Source organism: Chrysemys picta, chromosome 8 (genome assembly GCF_011386835.1).
Source record: "Chrysemys picta bellii isolate R12L10 chromosome 8, ASM1138683v2, whole genome shotgun sequence".
Classification (NCBI taxonomy): Eukaryota; Metazoa; Chordata; order Testudines; family Emydidae; genus Chrysemys; species Chrysemys picta.
In genome coordinates this window covers 79,868,550-79,893,561 of record NC_088798.1, presented here as the reverse complement: position 1 = coordinate 79,893,561, position 25,012 = coordinate 79,868,550, and the positions used below count along the sequence as shown (strand labels likewise).

The 25,012-nt window shown below is 37.9% G+C and overlaps 1 protein-coding gene across 1 annotated transcript in view; it reads left to right on the top strand.

Annotated features, from left to right (window-relative positions):
• DOCK2 (dedicator of cytokinesis 2) overlaps positions 1-25,012 on the top strand; it is a 492,812-nt gene that overhangs the window by 402,695 nt on the left and 65,105 nt on the right. Inside the window, exons 31-33 of the mRNA XM_042850773.2 lie at positions 13,206-13,306; positions 13,399-13,457; positions 19,470-19,618. Of these exons, the coding sequence (XP_042706707.1) occupies positions 13,206-13,306; positions 13,399-13,457; positions 19,470-19,618 (309 nt within the window). The remainder of the gene's footprint in view (positions 1-13,205; positions 13,307-13,398; positions 13,458-19,469; positions 19,619-25,012) is intronic.

Sequence of the window (25,012 nt, the reverse complement as noted above, 5' to 3'; positions counted from 1 at the left end):
TTTGGCCTTAGCATTCAGTTCTCGTTTTCTGTGATATGTAACTCCTGTGAATGAAATATAAAAGCATTTTTAAATGTCTGAAAAGGTACTTTAGTATCTTAAAGAAAAGATGGATTGCATCCAACCAGTCTGAAAACAAGCAATCATGGGCTGGATGAATGTTGAAGAAACACATTTCAGGCAGAAATACAAATCATCAAAGAAATTAGAGCTGGAAAACAGCTATTAGCTCAACCAGCTTGTTCTCATTTTCTTCACAAACAGTTGTTGAAATATGGAAGTAGACTGGGTCTTGGGAGATGTGAATTCAATTCAGAGCTCTGCCACAGACTTTCTCTGTGTCCTTGGGCAAATCATTTTGATTCTTCCATCCATCCAGTTCATGAGCATTTGTTTTTATAGTGGTTGGATAAAATCCACTTTTACTTAAGATATTAAATGCTATGTGATCCACACTGTATGTTTGTTTGAACAGGTTGCATCCACAAAACAGATACCATTAGCATTACTTTCTTCAGGGTGACTTGCAGTTTAGTCTGAACCAGTTTAGCGCCAATGTAAATGGCACTAACAGATCAGGGGTTAATCTCTCTTTTTCCTCAGCTCCATTTGTTCCATTTCCTCAGTTTCAAATGAGGATAGTAATATTTCCCTTCCATTGATGGTTTGGTCTGGACAGGACATCTTTCAGGATCAGAATGAAAACCCAGTAGTGGTCCAGTAGATTCTTGCATCTGAAGAAATGAGGTTTTTACCCACGAAAGCTTATGCTCCCAATACTTCTGTTAGTCTCAAAGGTGCCACAGGACCTTCTGTTGCTTTTTACAGTAGATTCTGAGATCCCAGGAGATAGGTGGGGTGGCAGCCACCATGGTAAAGCTTGCTGCAACAGTGGTTGGCAGACAACACCTTCTTCTCTTTGATTCCCCCCCCCCCCCCCCAAGTCTTTTTAAGGACTCCAAAAAGGCAGTGATGGATAGATTAGTCTATCCCTCATTATTTTGTTCACCAGTTAGACCCAATTTCTGGCACACCAATTTTGGTCTCTTGATTTCCATTTTCACACTTCTCCTGTTTTCCAGGCATGATCTTAACACAGCCCTTGAGTTATATCAGGAGGCCTTTTTGTTTGGACTAATTCAGTTTTTCTTTCTCCCCTTTTCACCTTTTCCCACCAACATTTATTGTTATAGATTATTGTGAGATTTTACAAACTGTCACTCGCTTCTCACAGTCAAGCTCACAATTAGGGTGAATACGTAGACCCAATTATTACAACTGTCCCCAAATTCAAGAGGCAGCTGCTCAGGTCTAAGAATCTAATGGATTTGCAGACTAGGTTCAGAGAGGTCATTATAAACTTCCTGCTTCTGGTGTTTGGGTATGCTGTAATGTGCTAATGTCATTCCCAGTGTAACACCATTAACTGTGGAGTTCTTTGGACATAGTTAGGAAACACACAAGGAGGTATCTGACTATCTATACAAAACTAGTAACAGAAGAGTCCAAAACTGGATTGGAGATTAAATAATGTCTTGCAGATCACAGTATTTGCTGTTCATTTTACACACAGCCTACAATACTCTGTGTGCACTGCTTCCCTTTTAAAGCCTGAATTTCACATCATATTTTGGTTGGAAGAGACAAAGGCTGTGCACATCTTAGAAACTTCAGTAAAGACAAATGGCTGACAGGCAGGACAGAGTAGAAGTTGAAATATCATTTATAAATTAATATAATGCCTGGTATTTCCATTTCCCAACTGATTCCACAGATAGATCTTCCAGTGTTTTCAGAGGTTGCAGGTCTAGCTCTTCTGGCACTGTAATTCTCAAATATTTTCTTTGAATCTTCACTATTGTCTCTTTCAAATACATGTTATAACTCTTTTAGCAGATCCCTTCATCTCCAAACTGAATATCAGCCAAACAAATAAATGTAATGCCAAGTTATGTTTGCAAATGTATTCCCTCTCTAGAAACATCACTACAGCAAAGTTTAACTGCCTCCATCCCCTTTTATCCTTTCACTGGCTTTCTCTTGCCTTCCACATCAGAATTAAGCTCCTTGTCTTCAAGGTCCATTGTACCTGCTCAGTCCTCTACTCTCAGTTTTCCACTTGACCACTCCAGCAACATGACCTTAACTTTCCTCTGGCTTTCATGCCTTTCCCCTTATTCCTCTTTATACATGCAACCTTCTTTTTTTTTGGCTGGTTTGCAATGGCCCGACATTCTCTTTCAAATTCATCCTTACTAAACTTCCACAAGGCCTATTAAACCTTGCCCTCCCCACCTCTGAAATATAATTCATAAAACATTAAAGCAAAACATCAAGGTTGCGCAGTTAGTCAAAGTCAGGGGATATAAATATAAGGTCCAGCATTAATATTCATACATCCATGTTGCACAGACTGATTTGTATTCCTGCTTTTGTGGTTAAATTTGAAGCTTACTGTATTGCCCTCTATGTTGTAAAATGTTAACCCTGAAATATACAAAGTAGCTGAGTTGATGCTCGTGCATGAAGGTTAACTGTTGTTTTACCTGAGCTGGTGAATGTGCAACTGTAATACTTCAGTTACACAGTTCTCCAAAAATGATTGAAGAAGAAACCCTGTGGTGGGCTAGCGAGTTGAGAGAGAAGTAGAACTGACCCTCCACATGCACAAGTTTTGTATTTTTAAAAATATTTATTATAAGAAACCTCCTGGCAGGGGCAATAGAAATAAAGGATGAAGCTACACATACAGAACAATCACAGCCACTTATAGGCCAGCTGTGACTGTTAATGAAATGTCTAATCTGGGCTAATCTTCAGATTTGAAATCCCTTTAACCTTTTACCTTTCAGTCTAGATAGCATAGCCAGGACAGGCTTACTTCATCTGGATCTTTTGCTTTTCAGTTTAATCTTTTCTTGCCACAGTGGCCCACTAGCAACATTAGTTCTAGCCGAGGGGGGTAGGGTTTAGAACTCCTGCCTTTCTTCACATTTCCAAGTTTGTTATTAAAATTCACATTTCTAACCTTATTTGTATCATACCTTGGTACTATATGGTAATAAGAGGACTTTTGTCATCTAATATACACATTACTACAATGCACTAAACTCTTTCTACATATGATTACCCCTCCAATATTTTCTTTTTCTGATCTTTAATTGTTAAGCATGGGATGAGAAGCCATTTATTAACTTGTGGAACCCACCTAACTTGGCAATAACTGCAGTCTTTGAAACGTAAGTTTGTAGGTATGTTCTCGTCCTGCTTCTCCTGACAAAGAGTTTCCTAAAGTTGTAGCTCAGAGATGAGATTGTTATTTATTAGGTTTACACCAAACACAAAAACCATAGCCAGATATGGTACATGGGGTAGCCTTTGCTCAGCAGTAATACAGAATAGCAGTTTAACTGCTAGTCAAGATAAAGGTCTTATTGGCAGTTCTAGGTCGGGGGATTCATACATTTGCCCTCATTTTGCTATAACCAGTGCTGTCTTTCTTTCACTTCTTAAAATGAATGGCAGTGAAACTTAATTTTTATCTTGGTTTGCTATCCTGATACAGTTGTATTTAAAAATATTTTGATTATTCTAAAATCTTTTCCTCCTCTGAACTGGTAAAGGTAAAAATGGATTGAATTGGAATCTTGGGTTTAAAGTACTGTCTTTCATACTGAAGGATCTCAAAAGTGGTTCACAGCACCACAATAGCACAGTACCACTGACATGAAGACAGCTCTAGGAAGGGAGAGTGGCACACAGCTGGCACCAGGGCACTGCACAACAGTGGAGGGGAGGAGAAATTTTGACTAAAGACACCAGGACAAATTTGTACCCTTGAGATAAGTGCCATGGAAACTGTCATTTCCCTGCAGGTCTAAGAGGATACAGCTTAAGAACTCCTTCACGTTCATAAGGGTTTCATTAATAGAAAACAAACTCATAACTATCTCATCAACTACATATTTCTAATGTAGCCAGCGCTGTGATATATGAGCACCAGCTGAGCTGCCAAACATCACTTTATTAAGAGGAGATTTTCCCTATTTCTTGATGCTTTTAAAATGATCTCCCTTTCCTGAGGTAGAATTGTTCAGTTTGTTTCAATGAGATGCTTAAAATCTCATTTAAAAAAAAATCTTCTTCATTCTGACTACTAAGGCTTGAGAGTCCTGCAAACTCATTTATTTAATAAAGAATAATAATTTCCCTTTCAAATGCAGCCATGGCAAGTGATCTCAGATGTGTTCAACATGCTGTATTTTGCTGCTGGGTATCAAGAGTTAATTTTGTCCATTTGAGACTTTAATGGATAGAAACTCATTGCTTAGTGTGTTCACAAAGGGGCAAATCCCATCCATAGCAGCACAGATTCCAAAATGTAGCAGAACCAAAACAGTTCCTCTGCATGGTGGTACAGGGATTAGGGAGTTAAGGCAGTTGCTGTTCACTCCAGCTCTGTAGAGGATCCTTATGCATTTACATGCAACATGACTTTAGAAGAGGGGTAAGTAGTAGATGAGGTGGTCACTTGGTAGTGTCTTGCCTTCCACCAACCTTAAGTCTGATATAGCAACTTCAGAGCACATAATCTGCAGTTGCCCACCCAGCCTAGTGTTTTAGGTTGGACCAGTGGTTCTCAACTTATTTACCATTGTGGGCTGCATATGCAGCTCTCCATGTATTATGTGGGCTGCATCCACACAATATATATACTCCCTGTATGGCCCTAAGGATGTCACATGTGCTGCCAGCTGCGTGCTGATTGGGCTGCGGATTGAGAACCACTAGCTGAGAACAGGATTTGATATATTGTTCTGTATTTCTGCAATATAAGTATCTATGGATATCTCTAAAATATTTTGCTATATTTACAGTAAATCTGCCAGTCCCAAACTGCCTAATTTCGGATAGTCTTGGGACCATTTCGTATTTGACGTTTAGCTTCCAAACAATTCCAAAGGCAGTCGTAAAGTTGTATGGTAACTGTCCAATCTTCTTAGATCAAACTTAAAATTGATTGAATTTTCTCCAATTGAATGGTCACTTATGTTGCTGTATCCACCAGCAGGCAGTCTAAATATATTTAACATAGCAAATATTTGTGTGTTCAAAACTGCCTTTATTTTACTCTAAAGAATGTAACAGCTAATTTATAACTGCTCAGCTGTTAGTGCTATGAGCAAAGATTTCTAAGACAAGCAAATGGTTATTGGTAATAGATTTTTAGGAACGAGAAACATATACCCGTGATAACATATGTGAAAAGATATGCTTAAATGTTTTTGTAGAAAAGAAGCAGAAACATGTTAAATAAGTTTAAATGTAAATCACCATTTCAATAATTCATGAAAAAATAATTTTACAGGTCTACACAGTTAACAAAACATGTCTTAATAATAATCCACAGTTCTACTATCTCATCTTTCTGTACATCTCAAGATCTAGGAGAGAGATTTATTTTATTTTATTTAGGACCAGCTCCTTGCAGTCTCCAAAGTCATTTACAGTTTTTCTTTCTTCATTTTTGAAAAGAACAGTGTTTGGTTTTCCAACTAGGTGTTATTATGAAGAGAAAAATGAATACAGGAGTAATAACTTCTATCATCTCATCTTTTATTTCTATTTATTTTTATGTATGCCCTGCTGGGGCATTGTTGCATTTTACTTTTATAAACAATGGGCATTTAGAAATTGACACTTGCTTTTTTCTCCTGCTAGTCACTTATGTTAGCCATCAGACATGACCTTGGGATAGGGGCACTGTCACTGTCAGTGCATGGCTCCATCACCTCAAGGTCTGGAAGGAGCCTGTTATATATAGTCATTACTTCTATTCAGTGACTGAACACATCAACACTATAATGCAGTCAGCTTCCACACCACCCTAATGCCACTTCATTGCTTGAAATGACTTTATATTTGCAGCATTCTTTCTGTAGTCTTTCTGACTGAGGGTGACAGCTTCTGACATTTTAGGGACAGGAGAGATGGTGCTAATAGAAACCGTTTTGTTGTGTTATTTGTAGTGAAATATAAAAAAGAGCATCACCTGCAAAACTGTCATGCAGGGTTCATCCCCGTTGACTCCTGTTTTGCTGCTTAACAGCCCTTCTTATAGGACTTTGGGAAGGGAAGGAACGTGTATACTTTTATTGGTATCATATCAGTAATTCTGTGCTCACCAGCGATAACTCTACTACAGGATTTTGTTACAAAATATATAGACACCTGCACCCAACTCTCACCTCATAATGCCAGGATAGGTTCTCACTTTAAGGAATATAAATACTGCATGTTTTTCTATCTTTCTCTCATTCATTTACCATTCACAGTTATTAGTTCTTGGAAGCCGAGTATTATTAACTCTTGGAACTAACTAGCTGAACCTTGTGTTTTAACATCACTATAGCACAATAACACAGCTTAATATAAATGTCTATCTTAAAGTCTCTGCTAAAATAACCCTCAACATATTCTACATATACTTAGAAAACAGGGTGTTTATGTACTATAGTGATGGGCACTATAGAAAACCGCGAGAGAGAGATGCTGCAGAATGTAAACAACAATGAATGTTCTACTCAAAGGATAGAAAAGTTTAGCCAATAGCATATATTTGAAAGCATGAATGTGTACACCATAGCATACATTTCAATGCATTTGGGCTACTGTGTTTTATTTCTTCCTTATACATTTTATTAACACATTGCTAGGTCTCTCTAACTGCATGTGGTATTTGTATTTCTGTAGTACCTGGTCATTGACCAGAATGACTGCATTACCAGTTCTCCTTTGTGAGTCTTCTGTGGCCAGAGTGGAAGGAAGTAGTCTCAATTCGTTATTCTACATTACTCTGGAAATTGATATTTATATATGGGACTCACATGTCCCTTATCATTCCTAAGGCCTTTGTCACATATGGATGGACATATATTTGTGTACTACTTTCACCTCATGTGGAAAAGTCCTTTAAAGCTTTAAAGGGAGGACACCAATGGCATTATATAGAAATGTTATAAGGTTCTAAGAAATTACAATACCCTTTTAAAGGAAAGAATATTCAGTAAGTTTTATTTAATTATATTGCACATCTATAACTATTAAAACTTTGGGATGGTAAAAAAAAATCTATAGAAAGGGTATTATATTAGGATTTTTCATAACGGACATCATAACTTTACCACTCCTGTGCTTGCTGCTTCTTATGTGCCTTTCAACCTGCTGTTGTAGAATTTTTGCATTTGCGGGGAGGGGTGGTTTGAGAAATTGTGTTGCTTGAACGGCATCATTAGACATGAAGCAGAGAGCAATGCAAAGGACTGGAAGAGGGCTACTTCGTTGAATCTTTAAAGGCTTAAAAATTAAGCAATCTGTTGTTGACCTATAATATGTGCTTAGTTTCTTCAAAGCTTCTTTAATAACCTTTTGTTTTCATTAACCACGAAAAATGTCTGCTTCGTACTATCTGCACAGATTCAGAAACAGTGTTTTGCAAAGAAAATAACTTGGTAGAAATCCTGCAAGATTTTGCTAATTGTTTCCTTTGAAATGATGCTGAGTGCCATCTACTATCAGTGACTTCAATGAAAGTTGGAAGTACTCAGCAAGTCATAGGATTGAGCCCCAAAAGGTTAACTTCTAATCTCTAGACTTTCTGAATGAGTTAAGACTTTGGAAGGCAAAGTGAGTTTCTTTGTCTCTGCCTATTTAAACTCTGCTTAACTAATAACAGAAGGCATATTATTTATAAAGCTAGAATTTCTATCAAATGGAATGAAGTATTCATGATAAAATGCTGACTGGCTGCATGTTATAACCACAATGAATCAGGATGGCTAATTAGGTGCATCTGTATGCATGTCCTATGGCTGATTTGTACTCCAATTTCGTTACCCTTCCGCACTCTCTATTCCCTTTCTATCCATACTATGATGTCTTAGCCCGTGTAGGTAACCATTTGTATGCATGGCCTATCTGTGCCATGAAATATTCAAGCTAGAATGAGCTCAAGAATGGCATTCCTGGCAGAGTGGAGGGGCAGCCAAGTAATTCAATAGGAGACAGGTGGATAAATAGGGAGAACAGAACTGTGAAGGGCCTGGAAGAAGAGGACAAAAATATTGAATGTGATATGGTGGAAAGCAGGAGCCAGTGGAGGAATTCAAAGATGAAGGAGGATACCAGGCTGGAAAGATTATTTTAACATCTGCTGTTGATTGGATGTAGGGGGTGCTGTATGTCAAGGAGATTGGAGAGGAGGAAGCTGCAATATTCAAGATGTCAGGTGATAAGAGCTCTACAACAAAAAAGCTGTGTGAATAGTAACAAAAGGTTTGATTTTGAACATGTTGTGGAGGAAGAACAATTTGGATACAGGCTGAATGGGTGAGGCAAAGGAGAGGAAGGGTCAAACATGAACCTCAGATGTTGTGCCTGCATGAAGAAATGGATGGCAGTGGTGTCAACAGTGACCGGATGTAGGAGAGGGGGATGTTTGAGAGGACATCCAAGGTATTAAATTTTTGACCATGTTACATTTAAATTGAAGGTAAGACTTTATGGATGAGGATTCAGAGGGGCAGGATGAACTGAGGCACGACAAGAGTGGAAATAAAGATTTGTGACTCATTGGCATAAAGATGGTAGCAGCATCCTAGTGAGCTGATGAAGCAATAGTGCCTAAGGCAGCTAACTTGGTTTGGTCTCTTTCCCAGCGGACAAGTGTGCTTATCACAAAATCATCACTCTGCTTGGCCCTAACAAGCAGCTGTAGTTTAGAGAATTTGATGTGAGACCAAAAATAAAAATACCTGGGTTCTCTTTCCAATCCAACTCTACCATTTACCAGCTGAGAGACCATGAGCAAGTCCTGAGCTTTCTGGCACCGTTACCACATGTTCAAAAATAGATAAATCAATAAAAATAAAAAGACCATGTTTACCAGTCTTTTGTAATGCACTTTGGAATGTATGGGTGAAAAAGAGCTGCTTTAAGTACACAGGGGTTGAAAGTCTCAGGGGAGAGACTAAGGATTGAATGTGCCAAAGAGTCAAGCCCTCTAAGTCAGGATTGAGGCCTTTTGGCAAGGCAGCATGGGGAAGCTATCACTGCTATTATCCATCCTCTACCTGTTCAGTGAAAATATAGTGGACATGAGTTTCAAGAGTGCAACCTGGAACTTCTTATGAGCACTGTGTTCACACACAATTAATTAAAGCTTTCTGCAATTTGTGCTTTCCTGCTTTTCAGTTCAAAATCAGAAATCCCATTAATCATTTTGTCCCTTTTGCTTGTCACTTCTAACATGTTGCATTGTCTGTAGGTTTGAACTTTTAGCTCGTATTTATTAAGCTCTATTTCTGTGCTTATACCTCTGTTAGTAACTTTCATTTTTCTAGTGCAACATGTACAAGAGGTGGTGAAAATTTTAAATTATTTCTGTGAATATCGATTCAACTCATTACATTAAGTTATTGGGACCATGTTTGTATGTTTGTGCACCCCTTTTGCATTTGGTTTCCATCAGGAGTCTCACAATTGATCGGCATGTTTTTGGTATGAATATTTGTCCCAGTAATCTTCAAGTTAGATGTTCAGTCTTTGCATAAACTGAATTTTAAATTTCCACTCACGGACATTGATAATGAAAGTTCTCGCATGCTCATCCAATCAGAAAATGGAGATACTATATAATATATCTTACCAGGAAGAGCTAAGCAATGCTGCTTGAACATCAATATTTGTGATAAATCTGTAGAGTAAAAAAAATTTTAAAAGGACATTTAAAAAATATCCTGGCATTCATAATATTGCTTATGGCTAAAATCAAAGAATAAAATATTCATTGTAAATTATTCAGCTGTAATGGGTATAAAGACAAATATATGTGAACATGGGCAAAATTATTAGGAGGTAAAATATATTGTGAATTAAACCAAAACAACCCCCCTAAAATCTATCATAATCATACAATGATTATTTAATGTGATCCTTTTCAGTTTTCTGTGACATCTAGACCTCTTTTGTTGTTATGGCTCATGATCAACGTTCCCTCTAATTTTTGACAGGCCATGTCCGCAAAAAATTTCTTCTGTGCAGAGGCAGAGTTCAAATTTGTGCGCCACGAGGCAAATGCGCTGATGTAGTATTTCATTTTTTGTGCGTGCCGTGTTTCGCCGTGTGCACGGGGTTTAGGATCTGTGTGCGTGCGCACATGCACACAGCTTAGAAGGAACAGTGCTCATGATCACATGAAATATTTTATTTAAAAGATATGACCCATTTCTCTACAAAATGTGTTCAAGAGCCCAATACACATTTGAAATTTGTTACATATTGCAACTGATTCAGGTGCCACTGTCCTTTGCTCGATCCATAATGCACGAAGGAGCAAAGACAACTAAAAATATACCAATGAAATGGTATAGTAAATAGAACATCTATAATTATTTCTGTTCTAAACTTTAATGTTTATTACATTAGTCAGAAACTTGGTAATCGAGTTTTCAATCCAAATGCTATTTTTCATGCAGTAAAAAGCTAACTAGCCCCTTTTTTATCCAATTTAAAATACACTGGACATTTGCCATCATATTTAACCTTTCTTTCACTTAAAAATGAAAATCATAAATCAATCAACATAAATCAATTTGCCATTCCCAATGTAATGTCAAAAAGAATCAGACTGTTGGTCAGTGAGTCTAAGCAAGTAGACTAATTATTTAGCTACAAGGGAAAATAATGTGTGAACGGTGCATGTAGGTATTAGAGAATGTGTGAGGCATTCATCAGTTTCAAAGGTTTGAGGAAAAAGAGGAGCACCTTAACACCTTGCTGCAGTGCTTTCTTTTGCTGGCTAGCCTGATAGAATCAGAGAAGTCAAAACCAGCCAGATTTCCTACTCCTAATGAGATTGTTGGAAGCCTGTTGTGAGATCCTCCAGTTTCCAACTTGGCAATTGATGTGTATTCAAGTGTGCGTATAAATTCTGTCAATGCCTCTGTGCTCTATATAAATACGCTAGGAGAACTTGCTCTCCATTAAGTCCATTTAGTTTTTTTACCCATGCAGTTGTATTTCCAGATTAGGGAAGTTCTGAGGAAGCACGGACTATGGTTTAGAGCACAGCACTGGAAGTCATGCAGTGTGGGTTCTCTTCTTTACCAGTGGGGTGTTTGACTTCTCCTTGCCTGCATTTCCCCATCTATAATATGGAGACAATGCTGTACCTTGCACAGTGTTGTGGGGTTTAATTCCGTGATTAAGAGTTTGAAGGTCCTTGACTAGCATATACTCTAGAAATGCAAAATACTGTGTTTCCTATTCCACAGTGAATCACTTCAGTGGAGGATGGGATTGCATTTTACAAATAGAGAAATTGAGGGAGAGACATTAGGAACTTATTCTAGACCACAAAGGGGCTCAGTCCTGGAATTAGAGATCATGCATCTCCAGGCCTATTGGTGGGCAGGGATTTGTATGAGAAATTCCCACTTTCACCAATGGAATTTACCTGTTTGTGGTGTGTTTCACATTCATTTATAGATACAGAACCCCAAAGTCTTCAAAAGCAACAAAGTGGTTCAAATTACGCTGTCAGATATTTTTAATAAGGGAAAAATTCGAGTTATTGAACCTGAATAATATTTATCTTGGGGGGAAATGTTTTCAAGTATTCTCCATTGCTATATACTGTCAAAAATTAGATTGGGGTGTGATTTAAATACTGGTAACAGACAAGATGCTGTCCTGTGTTGTCTTAATATCCAAATGTTGGTTCCAATAAGATTCTGATTTGTCAGGATCAGTTTAGGCCATCATTGAATTGTATAATATGATCCAGGCTAAATAAAACCCTGGTGTAATTCGACTGAATTCTGTGGAGTTACACCAAGGATGAATATGATGTATGGATTGTAGAAACTTAAAACAGGAACAAAACCATTACCGTAGAGTCCTTCCATAAGGTTTTTGAATAAGTGAAATCTGGAAAGGAAAATTGTAGAGAAGCAGTGGGGCACCAAGGCAGGAATATATTGATCTTAATGCAGCAGCTTTTTGACACTGTGGAAAGGATTTGAAGATTTTGTTTACTGCAGGAAATGTTCCTATTTTACTCATATATATTTTGTTGGATGTTGGTATCTGTTCCGGATAATTTTAGGTTGTGCACAAAGAGCTCTTCAGATCTCAAAGGGTGAAACCCACTTACGCTTTTAATGCAGGGTTTACACGATATGTAGGGTTTTGTTCAGGCCCTCTGCACTGGGGTGAGTTTCTCTCTATCTAACTAGTTGGGAATAGTTTGTAACAGTCACATGCATTTTGTTTAATACTTTTAAATAAGTGCTGAATGCATTTACTGTCTCCTTTAAGCTATAGCATATCACAATAATCATCTTAGCCATTTAGATATAATTAAACATCTTTTTTTAAAAAGAAACCAATTGGAAGCATTTCTTACTATTTACAAGCCTTTTAAAGTAGCATTTGCTTTAGCTGCTCCTGGGATGGCCAGCCATTCTCCCAATGGGAAAACTCTCCTACCGCTGCAATATATAATCCTTTATCATCAAAGCATGTGGGAGAATTTCCCAGTATTTAATTTTGGTTATCAAGAGAACAAAGCAATCTGCCGTCAGCAATAAGGAAGGATTGCACACTTAAAATATAGAGGTTATTCTCCTCTCAGTGCATGTGCATGACTCATCATTAATGGCAGGTACACAGGACCATATTTTGCCCTTGATTCCCTTCAGAATAAATGGGAGTTTTGCACAAAAACTGCAGTGGAATATGGCACAAAGAGGCAAGGCCCTTGTTAAGGAGACACTCAAATATGGCATAAATGCATTGGATGCCTCTGGATTTGGTGAGTAGTGGGATGTAGTGTATTTTACCCAGCCCTGCTATGGTTTGTGGTTTATTGTTATTACCTAATGATCCCCACATGAATCTCCATTAGCACTATTTATTCAAATTCTGTTATTAAGAGCAAATGCAGACCAGTGGTTATAAAAATCCATCTCTCTTGCCTTTATGCTAATTGTGTAGTAGTAATGACACACAACTTTGTATAGTAGTAAAACGTCATGTTGTTTGCATCATTTTCCTTCATCAATCATTCAGATTTACACATGTTTTTAATATTACTTCTCATGTTAGTTCAAAACCATTATAACCACCTAATATTCAATTTACAGCTGTGGAACAACTATTTTCATCTGGCAGTGGCTTTTATTACCCAGGATTCTCTGCAACTAGAACATTTCTCCCATGCAAAGTACAATAAGATCCTGAATAAGTAAGTATAATATCAATATCTTAGATGGTATTTCCTTTACTTTCATAATAAAACATCAATAAAACCAGTGGTTTTTCCTTTTTCTCTTCTAGATATGGGGATATGAGACGTTTAATTGGCTTTGCTATCCGTGACATGTGGTACAAACTTGGTGAGTAACTATACAGTCTCAAGCACATCTGTACCCATAGTGCCCCCACTTCTCTTTGGAAAGAGTCTGTGACATGATTCAGGAATTTTAAATAGATCTGATTTTCAACACTGTCAGATGTTCTTCCTTTGGCAGCCCAAGCAGATGCTGCCACCAGCAAAATCACTTCATCTGCATGGTGTCTGTTATACATCTGAAAACTCACAAGCTGTTCTCTTAAAATTTAAGAAAGGATTCTCAGAAGATTTCAGCAATATTGTCTAAATCCACACCAGAATTAGTTACATTTTCCCTGCTGTGGTTTTGTATTCAAACTAGATGTAGGATTTCAGATAGTCTGAAGGTTAGGGGCTGTTTGGAACCACGTTAGTTGTGGGCCCATCACTATTATTACACCCTGCATACAGCCACGTAAGAGAGCAGTGGCAGAACTTACATTGTGAGTCCCAAACTGAAATGATGATGATGATAATCTTATCCTCCTTAAATTATTCTCACCCTGCTTTTAGGGATGTGAGTGGAAGACTATATATGCGATCAATACTTGTGACTATATGGTGATAATGAGACCTGGAAAAGTCTGGAATTTAGTTCTGCTAATCACCCAAAAGACTAGATCTTTTGGTCTTGCTATCTGAATCTGTAAAGGTCAAACCCTCTGTCCTCTTACAAACTCCATCATAGATTTTAATGTCAGAAGGGATTATTAGATCATCTAGTCTGGCCTCCTGCATAACATGTTTCAGCCAGTTAACCCTGTATTGAGCCCAGTAATCTGCATTTCACTAAAGCATATCTTCCAGAAAGGCATCTTGGTTTGAAGACATCAAGCGATGGAGAATCCATTACTTCTCTTGATAGTTTGTTCCAATGGTTAATCACGCTCATTGTTAAAAATGTGTGCCTTATTTCTAATTTGATTTTACTTCCAGCCATTGATTTTTCTTATGCCTTTCTCCACTAGATTAGAGAGACTTTAAATACCGCATATTTTCTCCCCTTATACTTGTACACTATAATCAAATCACCTCATTATCTTCTTTTTGATAAGTTAAACAGACTAAGTTCATCAAGTCTCTCACTGTAAGGCTTTTTTCCGGTCCTTTAAACACATTTTGGTCTACTCCTGCCTCGTTCCAAAATCCAGGATTGTCTTCAGGGGAGGGATAAACAACCTCTCTCATCTAGACCTAGGAAGCAGGGAGCCATTCCCTGTTAACTGCTGAAGTGATCTGACACTTGCCAAAGAGAACCCCCACCCTCCACTGCAGGACAAATACAACAGGATAATGGTGAGCTTAAAAATGCAGTCACTTCACCAAGGAAAACCAACAAACATGGCTTCTGCTGATTCACCTGAGTATCTGGGGCTAGGCTGAATAAACTAGGGGCCTGGAAGGAATGCAATGAGTCTTATATAATTTGTCCAACCACATCTTGAAACCTTTAGCCAGAAATGTACAATTAAAAGGTATCTTGAAATTTTCACAGCTATCCAAGGGAGGAGAAGTTCCATGGACTCAAAAATAAGCAAATTTTGTAGGTTTATTTCATGGGAAATATTTCGTGTAGCTCTATAAGAGATGGGTGTGTTTAAAATATAAATATTATATTTATCCTCCACTGGTTAGATTTCTGAACCTGGTATATGTTTAAGCTTTGTAATAGCTAGTTTAAATTTAGTCATGTGTCTGGTGTCTGTTACCTCCACTTTAATTATGCTACTGCCTTAATCCCAGGTTATTTCCATTCTGAACATATGTTTATTTTGCTGAAATGAAATGCATTTTTTCCATTGGCACTTACAGTCATAATTCAGTGGCATTGTATTATAGTGAAACTCTAATAGAGGAAAATGCTAGTTGAACAGATGTGGTTTGGTTTTATCAACATTAAAAAAAATAAAAAGTTAGCAGATCTGTCTAGGGATTTGTGAACAAAGTTCAACTAGCAGAGAAATCTTACTCATGGGTCAATGTCCGCTAAAATATTAAATCACTGGCTAAGCTTTTCTTCTTCCTATTCTCATCCTCCTTATCTCTGTCATCTGTGGGGCCTGTTCTAGGCTTTCTCCAGTGAGTTGCTGTGGATTGGCTAGCTCTCTGTAGTATTGAAGATACATGGTAAATCCCATTCTTCCCAAAGATGCCAACTCCCAAATAGGCCCTCTCTTGCATTTGGAGCATTCAGTCCCCTTTCCAAGGCCTATTATAATGAAATGTGCTTACACTTCATTTCTATGTACACCAGTCATAGAGACTAAGGCCAAGGTATTAAAAGGCATCTAGTGGATTTGAATGCTGATTTCCCATTAAAATTAATATGATTTGGGTGGCCAAATATATCAGGCAGCTTTGAAAATCTCAGCCTAAGGGCCCAGTCTTGCTTCTGTTGAAGTTATCCTATTGTCCTAATTACTTGAATGTGAGCAGACCCTAAATATTTTGTATTGTATGGATAGCTACCTTTTTCATACTCCTCTAAATGATTATATGAGAGAGAAAAGCATTGTGAAGTAGAACCCAATCTCGAACCATGTTCTTTAGTTTCCCAAATGGTATCCCTTGCTTTTCTGTGTACTAACCAGTGAAAATTGAATGCAGGGGCCCATATTAAGGAAACAGAGAGGAAAATATGTCTGGTTACTTTAAAATCATGTTGACCTCTGAAAAGAGAGCAAAAAGCTACAGTATGAAAGATGTCAGCTCACATTAAATTTGTTCATCTTAGAGGTAGAGCTCAGAAATGACAAATGTCCTTTTTGGTTACTGAACATGTAGCTCCAACCTATCAAACAATCATAGCTTCAGTTACAGCCCCGGGGGGTCACTTTCTTTTATGTAAGGAGAGATCTAAAAGTCTAAATGGATTGGGGAGGAACATAATTTGTTCTAAACAAAAAATCAACAAGTCATGAGTAGAAAATACAGGGTATCATTAAAGGCTGCTGCATACTTTGCTTTCTTGCCATTTTGTTGGTCTAAGGGTATTCCAGGCAAATTTAATTATCTACAAATGAGCCATTTTCAACTGTTTGCTCTACAATAAGCAATGACAGACTTCTGTTGAGTATCAAACATGAGTACTGCCTATCCCATCACTTTTTTGTTCTTTAACATGTAGGATAACTGTGGAAAATGTAGGGTGTCTGTTTCCTTCACACATGTAGTATCACATTGTATTGATAGGTACAAGATTCTGTAATGTATTCACCTTTCTACCCAAGACTTCATTGGGACAAGGATTCCTTACATCAAAACATTGTTGTAGTGTGTCCTTTTTCCTGAATTTTTGCACCAATACATCTTATTTGAGGGGAATGAAATTTTCCCCTTACAGTATGTCCAGATCTTCTTAGGTTTGTATTTCCATCACTGAAGTTAGGATAGACACCAGAAGGGAGACAGTATGTAGAGGCAGGAGCTATCTGAGCCTCAGAAGGCAACAACTGAAGCAGACAGTTGCTGAGGCTGTTATAACACCCTATACTATAAAATCAATTATACTTTTCAAATATGTACTGAAAGGGGCTGTGTTAGTTGCATAAAGACATGGAAAATATTCTTTTCTGCTAAAAGGCTTGTTTGAGTTTTTCATGAAGAGCAATGAGATTTCTTTGATATCTATATTTCACTGTGCAGTTGCCCAACTGACCCACATGTCAGTGCTTGCCTGTGCATTTTGAATGTTTGCACTCGTCCTAGTGATCAGATACTCTGTGGTAATGTTTATTTAAACCCTGCAAATTCTTAATTTGAGACTAGAGCGTTTCTTTGCTTTTAGACAGAGATTTTAATGCAACAAATATTATTCAGGCAAGTCTGGTTAAGGCTTACTATTTTAGCATATTGATTGTTTAGATTTCAAAGCAATCATTAAAAAAAAAAATCTGCCCAATTAAGAGCAAAAGAAAAAGAAAGCCTTTAAAACCACTGTCGTCATTCTCATTCTTTAGAGTCTGGTAGCAGTAGGTGTGCCTTTTAAGTTAATCTTTTTTCCCAAATCAACCCTTGCTTTGTGAACCCAAAAACATCTCCGCTATTATTTTTCTTAAATCCAGTAACATTGCAGAACATCTCTAGAGTCATTCCATTCACTCTGTATTACACTGCCTGTATGAGGGTCATTCTCTGCTTCTACTGCCCCTCCCCAAATCTAACAATCTGTGCCATAGCAACAGCCAGAAAAAAGGGCATCTTAGAAAATTCAGACCACAAAACCATTATCAGTGTCATAACCCCATTTGATATTAATTCTTCTCCGATTTATTTGATCTAATTTCCAAACTGCTACTGTTTAAAGAAAAAAAACCTTCATAACAAAAGTAAATACCGTAAACCATACACAGACCAAATTGTTTATTTAGACTGTGCTGCCTGGAGTAGGGAATGAAATGGTAACATAGGCTGGTGGATTGAATTTGAGACTACAGGGAAGGAACATTTTAATCCTGGCTCTGACACTAACTACCCTGTGTCCTTTGGCAAGTTCCTTAACTTCTTTGTCTCAGTTTCCCCATCTTACAAATAAAGAAACATAGCAGACCTACCGCAAAAAGGTGAGAGACTTAAGGGTCTTGCTTCTGCAAACGGTAACGACCAAATGTAGTGCTTACTATCATCAACATTCCAATTTATTGCAATGGGACTATTCATGATGGTAAGCCATACATTTGATAGAACCTTATGTGTTTTCAGGATCTGTCTTTTAATGACTTTGAAGTGATAAAACCCTCTAAGTGGTAAGTATTGCTCCAGTGAAGGGGTGGCCATTGTTAAGTAGCAGTAAAATTTATTTTCTCTAGTTTCCAGTAGTTGTTTTTAAAAACTATATTTCTTTGTCAGGTATATGCAAGCTATACCTCAGAGTCAGGGGGTCAGAATCTCTGTAGCCTGTTGCAACTAATCAGAGATCTGCATCCCCTTTAGAGAGGTTCTACTTGTGCGCACCTTCATTGTTCTATGGAAGGGAAAGCTCTTCTCCTAGATTCGCTCCTCTCCTAGATTCTCTCCTTCTCCTAGAGTGGTTCCTGAAAGACTTCTGCACCACATCTCATCACACCAATATGAAACTGATGTGAGAGGAAAATCAGACTAGGGTGGTATTGATGTCCAGATGCTACAATGATGGGCACCTTATATAATTTTTTTAATAAATAAAATAAGGTGCAGGAATTGTAAAGTTGGTCACATTTGTTGATGGCAATTTTTCTCCTTGCCTGGAAGCACCAGATATTACATGCTCCCAGAGGCAGGACACTGGATTTTATGGACCAGTGTGGTCAGATTCATATAGAAAATCCTCTTTCTATGGAACGATCAGCTTTTGGAGAATATTTAGTACCTGGTTTCTTTTTAGATACGACAATTGCTACAACAGTTCTATCATGTGTCATAATTGCAGATGTTTCCTAAAGCACAATCTGGGGTTCTTTGACAACTCATGTAACTGCTGTGCTACATGATTATTTCATGTGGCTTTTCAGTAGTTGTGCACATGATCTATAATACCTACCAGGATACAATTTCCCTTCTGGATTTTTAATGGTTGACATTATTCATTAAGGAATAAAGGCTGATTTCCCCCCTCCCTTTATAACTTAGATAAGAGAACATGTCATATAGCTATTGTAATACTCTCTCCAATTGATTGGTTTGGGGGGAGGGATGTCTTAGAGCCTGATTACTTTTCACTGCAAGCATTTAAAGTAGGGTATTCAGTAAGATGTGAAAAGCTGAAAAATTGAAAGGATGCCAAAGTGTGAATTCATTCAGCTGGCATAAACGCTCATTTCAAGTAGCAAATGACCCAGTACCTTGAAATGAGAATATATCCCTCAACATGCCTTCTCCTTCTGAAAAAGAATTGAGAAAGATGTGTAACTAACTGTGAGACCATTACTGAAACAGATAGTTATAACAGTATTTTAATGGCTAAAAATCTTAGATTGTTTCTTACCAAAATGGTAGTTTTCTTCTCTTTTCCAATACTCTTTTCACCATTCTGTTTTAGGCCAGAATAAAATCTGCTTTATTCCGGGGATGGTTGGACCGATCTTGGAAATGACTCTGATTCCAGAAGTTGAACTACGAAAAGCCACGATCCCAATCTTCTTTGATATGATGCTGTGTGAATATCATAAGACAGGAGAATTCAAAAAGGTAATAGAAAGATACATAGGATTTGTTTTAATAGCTACATTATTCTTAAAGACTCTGAATAGAGCTGGGCATCTGCTTCAAAAAGGTATTAAGCATTTGTTAACATTTAATTGTGAACTGTATGCAGTGAGTTTTCTGTTTGCAGAAAGTGAAAAACCCAGGAAATTTTGTGTGACGATGTTTGGGTGCAAGTGCAAAAAAAGTGACTTAATGTAGCCCTCTTTCCGCTTTTAAACAAACGAGTCATTCAAACGTGAAACGGACGCACTATCACGAGATGTAGGAGACCGATGATCATACAGCAGAAGTAATAAGTGTTGAATGCAGAATACCTGAAGTAATAGTTATAGTGAATAGTTTCCAAGACATGAAATATTATTAGAGTTGGTCATAAAACCCAAACTTTTCCCACAGAAAATTTCACAGGAAAAATCCCATTTCAAAACTTTTGAACCAAAATGTAAGGTTTTCAATGAGAATTTTGTACATGAAAAAAAAACGTTCATTTAATCTTAAAATGTTATTCAATTTTGTTTTTCAGAAACTGATTTTTTTTATTTGTTCTTTTATTCCCCCTTTCTCTCCCTTTTAAAATCCCTTCTCACTTTCTTCCACTGGAAAAAGCAGGGGGGAGTGGAGAGGTAAAAAAAGGTTAAAAAGTGCAAAAGTGATTAAACACCCGCTTTTCACAGATCTTTGCTGTTTTATAACTGGAAAAACTTTGAAAACAAAAGTTTGTGAAAGTCAGGTTTTATTAAGGAAAATGCTTTCCATCCCCCTAAAATTTTCCATCTGGAACACAGAAAATTTTTGTCTACATAAATTTTGATAAAAACAGGAAAATAGTAAAAAAAATTGACCAGCTCTAATGTTCATAGAATATTTGTCAAATAAATTCAAACAACAAACAAGTGTGGTCCAGTGGTAGGGTCCTGCACTAAGACTCAGGAGACCTGGATTCTAGTGCCAGCTCTGTCACTGACCTACTGTGTCCCCTTCGGCAAGTTGCTTTACCTCTTTGTCCTTTTGTTTCCTTTCCTGTGTATCAGATAGTAAGCTCTTTGGGGCAGGATTGTCTTAAACTGTGTTTGTACAGCACCTAGCACAATGACACCTCTAGGTACTGCTGCATGCAAATCATAAATGATAACAATCAGCCTGCATATTGATAAATGACAATACATTAAATTAGTACAAAAATCGGTTACATTTCACTATCTACAATGTTAGTTGACAAAAATTGAGTACATTACTAGTGTATGCACATGTATATCTGTGCTTTAGTTTATATGGGAAAAGATTTTTCTATTAGCTGAACACGGAACAAAGTGGCAGATGAAATTTCCAGTTTGTTTAGTAGTTTAGCACAAGTCTTTTGGTTTAAGGCCAAGATTAAAAACCACTTTGCTTCTGTGCATCTGTTCTTTCCATGTCCTAATAGTCCTATATTTACCTTCTTAAAAATATTTTCCTATTCTTGGTTTATACTTCATCTCTTGGGATAGATGCATAGACCTACATACACCAAAAAACCCTGGAAACATATCAGTCAAACTGACGGATTTTCAAGGACAAAAGCTTAAGGACCTAGAAGATGCCAGACACCCACATGACCCTTACATTATGCAGATATAAATATGTTTCAGGTGATATTTTTCTTCAGTGTAGAGGAACAAAGATGTTCACTTTAGTACACTTTAAGAATAATTGCCTAATAGTTTTCATTGGATAGTCACTCGTGCTGCATTATTATTTTATGATGTTTGTTATACTTCATTGGACTCCATAGTGTTGCTTCTGAAATTAAAATCATTTTTATGAGTTGAAAAGCATGTCTCCTCTTTGCCTGCAATTGCATTGGCATGATTAAGATAAACTTTTTAAAATTCACAGTTGAAGTTTGGACTTGGAGAAAAATACACATTGGGTTGTAGTAATTGAATCGGTTGAGGGGTAGAAATCGACCTCTCGGGGATCGATTTATCGTGTCCCGACGGGACGCGACAATCGATCCCCGAATCGACGCTCTTACTCCACCAGCGGAGGTGGGAGTAAGCACCGTTGACGGGAAGCCGCAGAGGTCAATTTTGCCGCTGTCCTCACAGCAGGGTAAGTCAGCTGCGATACGTCGAATTCAGCTACGCTATTCACGTAGCTGAATTTGCGTATCTTAAATCGACCCCCCCTGTAGTGTAGATGTAGCCTAAGTCGCTTTTGAAAATGGGATGTAGTCTTCTAAATGTCCCAGGCGATTTTGAAATTCCCCCCCAATTCAGTTAAGGATATGAGGATTAGCTACATTTATCAAATACTATTGTACTTCAGCCATTCTTAGAAGATATCTTTATAATTATCTGGTGCAGTAACTTTCAGGAAACAAACAGCAGGTGGGGAGGAGAAACACCACCACAACACCCAATTACCACCATAGGGGTGCCTATTGCTGTATTGTAGTTCTAAGTGCACAACATACAAATATATTTCTTTTGGGAACTATTGCCTGTAGTATACACGTGTAACTCCCATTGACACATAATAGAAATTATACACAGGCATGGAGGTGATTTGAACTGTAACAAAAAAAGTATAATGATCAAAAGTATCTGTAAACCATTCTTGCTGGAATGTACCAACAAGACCTCCCAATGAAAAGAACATGATCAGAGTGGTAAGCCACTAATAATTGCTATAACTGAGCTGATAAAACATCAACCAAAAAGAGAGATGCAATAAACTTGCTTCTGAAAAACTTTTTTCTAAGAACAGTAAGTAGTGTACCTCTTTGCACAGTAAATGAAAACATTATTAAAATAAACATGGATTTAAGTTAATCTTTACAAAGATTTAACTTTGGCTTATGAAAGATTAATTCATATGTAATAGTATTTCCATTCAAGTAAGCCATGTCTATTCATGTTTCCATATCTTCATTTAAATCCTTCACTTATTGCAGCCATCTGTGGACATATTCTAAAACTACTTTTCTTTCCTAACAGTTATTGAAAAAGAAAAAATAACAGTGCTGACTAACGAGGACACAATAATAACTCTCACTAATGAAGTGTACTTGCAGGACTAGAGGATGGATATTTACTCATATTCAGGCTATAGAAGTCATGTATCTTTCCTAGCTAATAGCTGTAGAAGGTCACTAAGTAAATGAATGGAAGTGGTTTCAGCAAGCTCCCATGCTCAGGACTCATAGTTCTTGAAATCTTAATAGGCCCAAGGATTTAAAGGAAATAGAACTGCCTCATTATCAATAGTAAGGAGCATTTCAATTTACAACCCATCCAAAAGTTGCATGACACTTCAAACTCAAATCCACCTAACCAAACCACAGACTGCAGACTGTGTGGTTGGTATTAAAGTCTGCTCAAATCTTTGAGGCTTTTTATTTCACTAGAAAAATACAGCAAGCAGTTTTAAAGCCATATTGGATCCTGTTATAAGCAGGCATCACTCCACTGAAGTCGGTGGAGATACATCTTGATGTACTAGGGCTGAATTTGGCACTTAAACTTTAGGAATCAAAGGCTTCTCCTGTGAATGTTTGCCAGCATCTTTTATTTATTTTTGTTCAAGCAACCATCTGCTTTTGACAAACTGCCAGTGCATGCAGTTAGTGTTGTTACAGGGGAAAGAAAAGGACTTATGAGGGCTGAAGAAATCAGTTTTAGTAGTTTCTTCTTCCCAATTATTGGTTTTCTTTCTGGATCAAGCAACGTGGAATTATCACCTCCTCTTTAGAAATGAAATCCATTTCTTACCAACTGCTCAGTACATACTAGGGAGGGTTTTATTGGTTGATGATTTGTCTTAAATAGTGTCTGACCATATGCTGCCCTCACACTTCTGCATATTACTATGGCAAACATTCAAACGGGGAAATCTTGATAGTCTACAGGTCACAGCTCTACCGAGTGGCTCAGAATGCTACCCACCCACCTCAAGAGGTGGGAAACTTGATGGGGCTGGCAGTGATTGGGACAGATGCAGCTGAAAGAAAGAGGAGAACACGCTAAGGGAACGAAGGGCTGCTCCTCCCCTGCTGAGTTTCTAGCCACTCATTGGCTAGCTTGAGGAGGAAAGAAACTGATTGGTCCATCACGCTCCCCTTTTGTTGATTTAAACCCTAGTCCAAACCATATGGAGCCGCTTTTTGCTCCATTCCAGCAGCCCCACCCTCCCCAACCTGTACTGGTAACTTTGAAGCTGTGTTTTGTGGAGGCTGTGAGTCTGACCAATCACCTGTTTTGGGTTAACTAGGAATTATTTCTTCCCATAGAGGCTAAATTAACACAGGGCTGGGCTTTTTTTTTTTTTTTTGCCTTCCCTGCAGCATCCTGGAGGCATTGTTAAGTTAAATAGGAATAGGATTTAATAATTAACAATAGTAAACAGGTTAGTTTGTCACAGTTTGCTGCCAGTCTCCAGTGCAGTTAAAAGAAACAATCTTCAGAAGAAAAAGACCCAGAATTTTACTGCGGGAACTTGTGTTCCTGAGATAGGGGCAGACCATGTGGCCTTCACAGGCTAAGGTGCCCTCTTTTAGTACCTCCGTCCCTCTTGTGGGAGGGTGGGTAGTTTGACTCAAATGAGTGAGTGGAATCCGCGGGGTAGGCTGAGGAGAGTCTATCCTGAGTTATATGGTAGAAACCCTGTAACCCCCTTCCACTGGAATCACTTAGTCTTCTGGTAGGTGAGAGTATGGGTGCCAGGGTGGGTAGTCCCCTTCCCCTGTGTTAAGTTCAGTAAAGTTGTGGCCTGCCGCTTCAAACCCAGAGATGGATTTCTCCTCATTCAATGCCATTTTCACATCAAACACAACCCCCATCTGTTTAACCTTGTCTCATGTTCTGTGCATCTCTTGCACACACAGCAATCCTGTACTTTGGTGATCCTCCAATTTGCCTTTGCCTGAAATGATGGAACTTTGCTACTTCCCACTTTTCAATATCTCTGCCATATACAATGCAGAAGGCAGTTCTTTTGATCAGAATGAATCATTTAAAATTACCTTAGCTCTGACATTAGGTTAGTATTTATTACTCCACTGACCCAGTTTGGAGCTGCTGGTACTTTGATTACAATAAACAGTGATGGAAACAGGAGCACCAAAATGGATGGCGGTTCTTTCATTAGGTGCTAAACTACTGGGGCGCACAGCACTCTGTTCATCACCCCTAACCTGCCAAAACTGTTTATGGCCTCTTCAGCGAGAGATGCTCCCATTTCATTTGGGATTCATGCACAAGAAATTAAAAAAGAAAGCAGAGGTAAGGATCCTCCTTTTCCTCCTGTCCAAAACAGGAAATAGATTTTCAGTCCATTTTGTCCAACATTGACCTAATTCTTAAAGTTGCTGAGAGCCTTAGCTCATAAGAATGCTTT